This window comes from Monodon monoceros, unplaced genomic scaffold, assembly GCF_005190385.1.
Source record: "Monodon monoceros isolate NGI ecotype Baffin Bay Population unplaced genomic scaffold, NGI_Narwhal_1 Super_Scaffold_3, whole genome shotgun sequence".
Lineage (NCBI taxonomy): Eukaryota > Metazoa > Chordata > Mammalia > Artiodactyla > Monodontidae > Monodon > Monodon monoceros.
This window is the reverse complement of record NW_021703780.1, coordinates 31,223,524-31,233,134: the sequence shown is the minus strand read 5'-3', so window position 1 is coordinate 31,233,134 and position 9,611 is coordinate 31,223,524. Positions and strand designations below refer to the sequence as shown.

The window sequence follows — 9,611 nt, the reverse complement described above, 5'->3', positions numbered from 1 at the left end:
GGCCACCTCATGGCTCCAAGGAGGGAGGAACTCAGCTCCTCCTGCCTCAGGGCCATTCCTCAGACAGAACCTGAGCTGGGAGGAGGGGGAAAGGGGAGGGGCTGTTATTATTTTTGCCTGTATTGACCATTTCTATCTAGGTCTCCTCACACAGACAGCCTCACACCTCCCACATATGCACAGACTTAGAGAGAAACCAATTCTTTGGTCTGTTTTCTTGGTAGCTTTATTGATTGCCAGGGAAAACAAAACCAGAAAATTAACTAATCTCTAAAATTAAACTTTACACTGAATGTTCTTGTTTCTCTAATTAGACCCTCTGCTAGCAGCTGTGGCTATGTACACACACACTCACACACCCTCACACCTACACGTTTGCACTCGAACTGTCAGAGGATGTCAGGCACAGACAGACTCAAGGTTGCCCAGACAGGCACACACGTGCGGTCACTGCCAAGCCCCCTTTGGTGCTCTGCTTGTTGGAAGGAGTCCCTGGAAAGCGCCCCAAGGCTGTGGGTGCAGCCCATGACACACCCTCTGGAAACACAGGGCTGGAGGTTCAGCCCGAGGAGGATGGGAGGTGGGGCTCTGCCTGAATCCATCATCAGGCCCTCTTGTGGCCCTGTGGGTAGATGTGATTCCCGTGGGTGTGGCCCCAAGGCGGGCAGCCACAGAGTGACGGGGACTCATGGAGGATGCCTGGAAGGTTTCATGTGTCCTGGGGACAAGGGCTTGTGGGGTGGGCTGGGCCTGGCTGGGGAGAAGACAGGTCTCTGTCAACTGGGTGCATCACACTGTGGCCTTTCTGTCGTGGATTTCCAAGCGCAAAGATTGTATAAATCAAACTGGTGGATAATAAAGTTGCAGATGACTCACTGACTTCCCTTCCCAGTGTCGCACCTCTCTCGCCATCTCCCCGTCCGTGAGCAGCAATCTGGGGAGGCCGATGGGTCTGAGCCCCTCCTGTCACCTCTGTTTCCCCCTTCCCAGGTTGAAGGGAATGGATTAGGGCTGGCGTGGCTTGTAGAACTGGATGACTTAGGCGGGAGTTAAGCAAGAGGGAGGTGGCACCGGCAGGGGTGATGGTGGAAGAGCCAGGCAAAGCTATGCTGTAGCCTGGCGGGGGGTGGGTGGGGGTGGAGAGAGAGAGTGTGTTTGAAGGTCAAGAGGTCAAGGATCTGTTTGGTAGAGAGAAAAATGGTGGGGAGGAGGGTGGTCAGGGAGATGGGCGACCCCTGTGGGAGAGTCTGGGCAGGCACAGTCCCTTAGAGTCTGCTTTGCCTTCCCCATTCTTGGGAGAAGTCAGTCATTTCAGTGAGTCCGGTAATATCCTCTCCCTGCGTACCAGGGCTAAGTCCTATTTCCTACCCCTATCCCAGGCCCCTTCCTCTCCTCACATCTTTATCTGCATAACCCTTGATCACTCATCCCAAGGATATTCTTGGTCTCCCTCCCCACTCCCTCCAGACCGGTGTGACACTCTGCAGCAGGCATGGCAGGGGCATGAATGAGGGATGGGGCTGTCCCCATCTTATCCCGCCAGGTTCTCAGGGCCCTTGGCCGTGGCTGGTGACATGAAGTGGCTGGGACTCAGGGCCCGCTGGCGGGCTGCTTCGCGGTTGGCACAGAGGGCCTGGCTGATGAGATACTCGCTCTCCTGGGCGATACCTGACAGGCGCAAATCAAACTCCAGGAGGGTCTTGTTGTCTGACATGCCTTCTAGAAGCTGCTTCCCGCCATCCTGGTTCAGGAATACAAAGGAAAGCATCACTTTCCGCCACTACCCAGGATCACACACACGGGTGTGTGCGCACATACACATATTTATACAGATGTGACTGAAACAACAGGTTCACAAAACAATTCTTAACCTATTTGTGTGGCACTGACATTTTCTATCCTATTCTATCCTGTTCCATCCTATTCCCTGAGAAAAATGGTGCTCAAAGTTCACTAAATTGATTTTTCAACCCCAGTGGTTTGAAAAACATGGCGTTATGTCAGTGATGGTGATTCCGCTCCTCTGGTTCAGCCATGAGCACGTGAGACAAATCTGGCTCGTGAGATATGAGGAGGAAGTTTGGAGGGAGTGACTTCTGGGAAGTTTCTCCTCATAAAAGAGAACAAAAGAGAGTAGTGGTCTCCCTTTTTCTGCCTCTGAGCGTGGCCCAATGGAAAATGCAGCCACCATCTTGGGCTCATGAGAGTCGCACAAGAGAGGACGTGGCTGTGTGGTTAGGTGGGCAGAGCAGAGGACGGTGCTGAGCCAAGGATCTCACCAACCCCAGAGCCCCCTTCCCCCCGGCTTCTGATTATGGGACACAATGAATATTCCTCTTGTTTAAGCCATTTCCCGATTAAGCTTTCTGTTACTTGTAGCCAAGAGCACCCCCTCTGGAGACAGTGTCTATGTGAGTAAGACTGTCCTCGGGGGAGGTTTGGTAGAGGGTGCAGGGCCCTAACTGGAGTACATGGAGGGCTGTCCTCGCTAGTTCCTACAGCTCCAGCCCCTTCTGGGTTGGGTGGGCCAGGCCTAATACGAAAAATTCCACGTTGGGAGGCAGAATGCTGCTGTTCTAAGGTTGTGATCCAACAGCGTGTTGCAAAGTCAATTCAATGGGTCACAGAGCATTTTTGTTTTTAATGAAGCCGTGTACATTATAAAGGAAATCATCAGTATACATCACAAGCCGTACAAGTAACTTTCAATCATGTTATATTGATGTATACATTCACTAGGTGTTCATGAAAATTGCATTTGTTACTCTGAGACTTGGTCAAGATTTGAAAGACACTGTCTATTGGAAAGGATCCAGGCTTTCAACCTGACTGGATGCTCTCGGGCAACTCAATAACCTCTCTGAGGTTCAGTTTTCCATCTGTAAAGTGGGGTTAAGAATACACATTTTACTAGATAACTGCGAGGGTTAAAGAATAACGAATGGATACTGGGTGCCTAGCATAGGCACCCAGTATCCGTACTATAGAACCCCGAGTAATAGTAACAGCTAGCAATTACTGAGGACCTAGCCAGTGCCTGCAATGGATAACTGCTTTACAAGCATAACTCATTTAATCCTCCCAGTAACAACACTTAGAAGTAGATGCTATTATTATTCCCATTTTACAGAGGAGGAGATGGAGGCCCCAAAAGGTTAAGTAACTTAACCAAGTGCTAAATGGCAGAGCTGGGCTGATAACCGGGTAAAGGCTGTGATCCTAACAATTATCCCCTACGTACCCCACAGCAATCGGATTCCACTCCCGCCTCCCAAGGCCCCAGGGCCTCCCCTTGGCCCTGCCTGTCCCAGAAGCGGTGGCTCACCAGCCCGATGTGGTTGCAGGACAGGTTGATGCTAGTGAGCGTGGTGTTGATGGACAGCACCTGGGAGAGGAGCGTGGCAGTGGGCTCGGACAGCTCGTTGCCCCCGAGGTGCAGTGTGGTGAGGCACTTGTTGGTCTGCAGGGCGTGGGCGAGCACCTGGCCGCCCTCATCCTCGATGCAGTTGAGGCGCAGGTTGAGGGAGACGAGGTTGCTGTTGTGCGCCAGGGCGTGAGCCAGCGACTGGGCGCCGGGCGCGCGCACCTGGTTGTTGGCGAGGTTGAGCACGCGCAGGCGGCTGTGGCCCAGCAGCTTGGCGGCGGCGCGCGCGCCCCGGTCTCCGATGAGGTTGTGTGACAGGTCCAGCTCCTCTAGGGCCGCGTGGTCCAGGAGGCTGAAGACTAGGATGCGGGCCTTGTCGTCGTCCACCTTGCTTCGGGTCAGCCTGAAGATCTGTGGGCAGGTAGAGGGGCCACAGCGCCCTGCAACCAGGAATAATCTGCCTGCCTACCTACCTCCTGCAGGTAGAGGAGGGAGCCCCAGGGAGGAGGAGTTCTTCTCTTTCAAGAACTTGGCTGGGAAGGGGGAGAAAGGTAGAGCGGTAATGGATGAGGGGTTCGGCCACCTGGCTGGCTCTTGGGCAGGGCAGGCCTACCCAGCATGACACAGTGGTACAGAACTGGTGGCAGCTAGTAGGGGGAAAAGACTACCACTTATTGAGAAATGACTATGTGCTGGGCATGCTGCTAGAACATTCCATAGCCATATCCCTAACCCTCAGCATCCCAGTGAGATGGAACAAGTTCTCTCCATTTTACAGTAGAAAATGGAGGCTTTGAGCGGATACATCATTTGCCCAGAGTTACACAATGATTAAGCTGTGGAGGCAGGTTTTGAATCCAGGCCTGTTGGATGCCGCAGCCCCTCACCGCACCCTCCTCAGCCAGCTAAGCTCCACCGTGGCAAGGAGAGGAACTCTTTGAAGGAGAGTGCCAGGGTAAGAACCAGGGAGAAAGTGGGAAACGTTGAGAAACAGTAAATGGATGGGATGAAGAAAAAAGATAAAAGAAAGGGGGTGGAACTAGCCTTATGAATATCGGAGGTGGGACCCCTGTCCCTTTCCTTTTCACTGGCTTGGCCCGCTGCTCCCTCTGCCTTGAGACCTCTGAGTGGCTGGCCTCCCCGTCCTTCAGTCCTCTCCTCTCTCTACATCTCTCTTAGCCAGCTCAGAATCTTTTGTCCCTCTTTTTTATTGCCTCTATCTGGCAAAGCTCCAACTGTGGATCAACCCCACTCTATCTCCCGTATGTCTGGGCCCAAGCAACTGACATGATGGAAAATGTCACATCACAGGACTGGCTGGTATCACTGGAACCACCAATAGGCCCTCAGTGCTGAGTGCCAACTCAACTCTGCTTCTCTGGACAATATACTCTCTCATAATCTACAACAACAACGATTTCAACCTTCTCCAGCCCCTCACCCTACAGCCTGAGGTGGGTCTCCTCAGCCATCGAGTAGGAACCCTTCCTTTTCCTAATCCCAAACATAAATCCACTGCAACCCACCACATCCACTCTCCCCTCTGCCCGGAGCCAACCGCCCTACCTCATCCCTAGACCCCACTCTTCCGGTCTTCTCAGGAACCTTCCTTGGTCCATGAACCTGTACCTCTCTCCTGTACTCAGCTCCTTTCTTGCAATTGGGTGGAGCTTTACATTGGTTTCATCTTTTACTTTTTTTTTTATTTTTAATTTTTCATTATTTTATTGAAGTATAGTTGATTTACAATGTTGTGTTAGTTTCCGGTGTACAGCACAGTGACCCTTTTCCATATTCCTTTCCATTATGGTTTGTTACAGGATATTGAATACAGTCCCCTGAGCCATACAGTAGGACCTTATCTATTTTATATATAATAGTGTGTATCTGTTAATCCCAAGCTCCTAATTTAACCCTCCCACACCCCTTCTCCTTTGGTAACCGTAAGTTTGTTTTCAATGTCTGTGAGTCTATTTCTGTCTTGTAAATATCTTGTATCATATTTTAGATTCCACATATAAGTGATATCATACGGTATGTCTTTGTTTGACTTACTTCACTTAGCATGATAATCTCTAGGTCCATCCATGTAGCTGCAAATGGCATTATTTTATTCTTTTTTATGGCTAAGTAGTATTCCATTGTTTACATATACCACATCTTCTTTATTCATTCATTTAGGTTGCTTCCATGTCTTGGCTATTGTAGATAATACAACTGTGAACACTGGGGTGCATATATCTTTTCGAATTAGAGTTTTCTCTGGATATATGCCCAAGAGTGGGATTGCTGAATCATATGGTTAACTGTATTTTTAGGTTTTAAAGGAACCTCCATACTGTTCTCCATAGTGGCTGTACCAATTTACATTCCCACCAGCAATGAATGTAGGAGTGTTCTCTTTTCTTCATACCCTCTCCAGCATTTATTATTTGTAGACTTTGAAATGATGGCCATGCTGACTGGTGTGAGGTGATACCTCACTGTAGTTTTGATTTCATTTCTCTAATAATTAGAAAAGTTGAGCATATTTTCATGTGTCTGTTGGCCATCTGTATGTCTTCTTTGGGGAAATGTCTTTTTAGGTCTTCTGCCCATTTTTTGATTGGGTTGTTTTTTGGTTATTAAGTTGTATGAGCTGTTTGTATATTTTGGAAATTAAGCCCTTGCTGGCCGCATCATTTGCAAATCTTTTCTCCCAGTCTGTAGGTTGTCTTTTCATCTTGTTTATGGTTTCCTTTGCTGTGCAAAAGCTTATACGTTTGATTGTTTATTTGTTTATTTTTATACATTGTTTTTAAACACGTGCAAATTTCTTCTTAAGAAAACCTAACCCCCTCATCTGTTACTGCTCCACCTTTCTCCCCCATTCACAGCCAAGTTCTTGAAAAAGCTGATCATGGTCATTTCGTTTCCTCACTTCCCACTCTCTCCATAAACCACTCCAATCTAGCCTCTGCTCCTGGCACTCCACTGACACAGCTTCCGCCCAGTGACCTCCAAGTTTGCTAAATCCGGTCCTCAGCTCCATCCCACTTCCCTGCTGCTCACCCCTTTCTTGAAAAGCATCCCTCCCTCGGCTCTGGGACACACTGCTGTGTCCTTCTTCTCTCCCACCTCTGATTTCTTGGCAGGCTCTCTCTCTTCCAACCAGAATATTTGGGACATGCTTAAACTAAAAAAATATTCGTTGTGTATCTGAAATTCAAATTTAACTGGATGTCCTATATTTCTATTTGGTAAATCTGGCAACTCTGTTCGAGTTGCAATTTTACATTTATATGATTGCTGATTACTGCCTTTTAGCCCCACCGGACTGTTAGCTGGAGGGCACAAATGGTATAATTGTGCTCATGATTGAATCTTCAGCACCTAGGACAGGGCCTGGAGTGCAGATGTGTGTTGGATGACTAAATGGCTGGTGAATGGGCAGGGCAGTGCCTTGTGCATCTCTGCATCCCCAGAACCCAGCTTGGTGCAGAGTGCATAAGAGGACACTTGGTCAGGGACTTCCCTGGTGGCGCAGTGGTTAAGAATCCGCCTGCCAATGCAGGGGACATGGGTTTGAGCCCTGGTCCGGGAAGATCCCACATGCCGAGGAGCAACTAAGCCCGTGCGCCACAACTACTGAGCCTGCGCTCTAGGGCCCGTGTGTCGCAACTACTAAGCCCGAGTGCTGCAACTACTGAAGCCTGCGTGCCTAGAGCCTGTGCTCCGCAACAAAAGAAGCCACCGCAATGAGAAGCCCACGCACCGCAACAAAGAGCAGCCCCTGCTCACTGCAACTAGAGAAAGCCCGCGCCCAGTGACGAAGACCCAACGCAGCCAAAAAGAAAGAAAAAGGACACTTGGTCAATGAGCGAGAAGGAAATAGGAGAAGAAGGTGGGGATACAAGAGGAAGGGAAGGGAAGAGGGAATCAAATCAGAGAGATGCTGAGAATGGCAGGTGGTACCTTGAGCGTGTGGCATGCCTTGACTGTGGCCGCGAGGGAGTGGCAGTCGCGGTAGGTGAAGAGGAAGAGGTTCCACTCGAAGTTCATGCCACAGTCCTTGACACCGTACACCAGGTCCAGCTCCTCCAGGTGGCTCAGGCCAGCCACCAGGTCGCCCAGTTGGTAGTGGCCCGTGGCCGGCTCCTCCATCTCTCCTTCACTGCTGGAGTCGGACTGATCCCCGCCCCGAAGTGGGGGCGGGAGCTGCACGGGCGGAAGGAACTGATCCACCCGGATCGTGTGCACGTAGTTCCTGCAGAGCGGCAGCAGGCTGAGGATCACCTCGGGGTCCGTGGTGCTGGGGATGAAGTGCTTCAGCAGGTTCTCCAGGTGCAGCTCGAAGAACATGCGCTTCCAGCTGCCGCCGTGCTCGTCCACGTGGCACACGGGCCAGCGTTGCGTGCAGCAGCGGCGCCAGTAGTTCTCATCCTCTATCAGGTTGGCGGTCACAGCCAGCGGCAGGCCGGGGGACAGTTGGTTCAGGACCTTCTTCTGATGCTCTGGGAGCAGCTGCTTCAGGATAGGGTTGTCTTTGGGAACAGAAATAGGAGTCACAGTGTTGGGGACGCTGCACATGCTACCCTGAGCTGAGCCTGTCTGGGGGCACCCAGGAAAGGGAAGGCCCCCTGTCTTTAGGGAAGCCCAGGCTGAGAGAGGAGGCAGACTGTATTCTCAGGGAGGCTCAATCTGAGGAGGGAGACATCACCCCTGACTCTGGGTTGTTCCCAGTTGAAGGTAGATATCTTAGCGTTTGGTCTCAGGGAGCTCCCAGTCTGAGGCAGAATCTCAGGTCCAGCCCTCAGTTATTCCTTAATCTAGTAGAGGAGACAATCCCTGACTTCAGAGGCTCCCAGTTTGATTTGATTCATTCATTTCAAGACAAAATGTTTTTTTGAGCACCTACTATGCACCACACACTGTTCTAAGTGCTGAGGATACAAGAGTGAACAAAACAGAGGAAGCTGCTCCATCTTATGAGCAGAGGCAGGCTATAAACGAGTCACATGAATATATTGCAGGTCTGGTGGTGACAAGTGCTGTAGACAAAATGATGGCCCTGTCCTCAGAGAGCTCCCCATCTGGTAAGAGAGGTTGGCAACTCATCTTTGAAAAGGACGAACATTTACAGAGACTAAAGTACAGAACAAACCAAGAACCTATACACGCCATGCAAGACTCCGAGAGAGTGGAGGACGGTCAATCAGGGAGGGCTTTCTGGAGGAGGAGGTAGGTATGGCTTGGGCTGGGCTTTGTTGGAGAGAGTGGGAAAGGTGAGGAACAGGCATAGGCATGGAGGGCACAGTGTGTGGGGGAGCCTGGTGGGACCTGGAAGTGGGGACGGCCAGAGAAACTGTCCTGGCCTCTGGGGAGGGGGGAAGGGAGGTGCTGAGTGGGGATGAGGATGCTGTGTGGGAGGGCAGGGGCTGCCCCAGGACCCAGCTCTGAGGCCTCACCTCCAGGCAGTCCCCGCCCACTGGGCCCCACTCCTGGCCTTGTCTCCCGACCGAGGCAGGGACAGACTCACTCTGGAAGTTCTTGACAATGTGTTGAATGCAGAGTTCTGTGAGGAGGGGCACAGTGGCCACTGACCACTCAGCATCCTCAGCGATGATCCTGCGCATCCGACGGACCCCAGCCCCGGGACTCGGGCCCTTGGACTTCACTGGGGGTGGGACGACACAGGACTTTGAGGGCTGTGGGCCTGTGCTTGAAGCTTGGCCGGCAGTGGAGGACTGGTCCTGGGTGGAGGCTGAGGACCAGCTGGGGACCGACAGTGAGGGTGTTATCTGGGTTTCCTCCATGCTGGGGACTGACAACACAGGGACAAGTGGCCTCTTGGTGATGGCCCTGTGACAGGGAGTTTCTCAGACAGGCGGGTCCTGGATGCCGGCGGGAACCTGGAGCAAGAGGAAGGGATGGAGTTGTTACTTTGGACGGTCTCGGTGGGCTTTTACCAAGAGACGTAGCAGGGGTGGTTGTTAAGGGTCAGTCTCTGGATTAGAGCAAATCCAGGTGCAAATCCCACTAGCTGGGCGGCTTTGGGCCAGTTACTGAAACTTTCTGAGTTTCAGATGCTTCCTCTGTGAAATGAGGATAACAATTACCAATAAGCTGATTGGGAGGAGTGAATAAAAATAATGCATCCAAGGAGGCATAGCATACTGTGACACACAAAACTGTGGCAAGCAACAGCCCCACATTTTAGACAGTAATAGCTGCACAGCAATTACAAGCAATTGCTGTATGCTGGACC

The 9,611-nt window shown here is 51.3% G+C and overlaps 1 protein-coding gene across 1 annotated transcript; it reads right to left on the bottom strand.

The window, feature by feature from the left end:
* Positions 1-1,531: 1,531 nt before the first annotated feature.
* Positions 1,532-9,159, bottom strand: TCTE1 (t-complex-associated-testis-expressed 1). The gene is made up of 4 exons (XM_029241741.1): positions 8,883-9,159; positions 7,319-7,887; positions 3,326-3,775; positions 1,532-1,741 (listed from the first exon to the last, which is right to left on the bottom strand). Exons 1-4 carry the CDS (start codon positions 9,157-9,159, stop codon positions 1,532-1,534), a joined length of 1,506 nt encoding a protein of 501 aa, XP_029097574.1.
* Between the last annotated feature and the right edge of the window lie 452 nt (positions 9,160-9,611).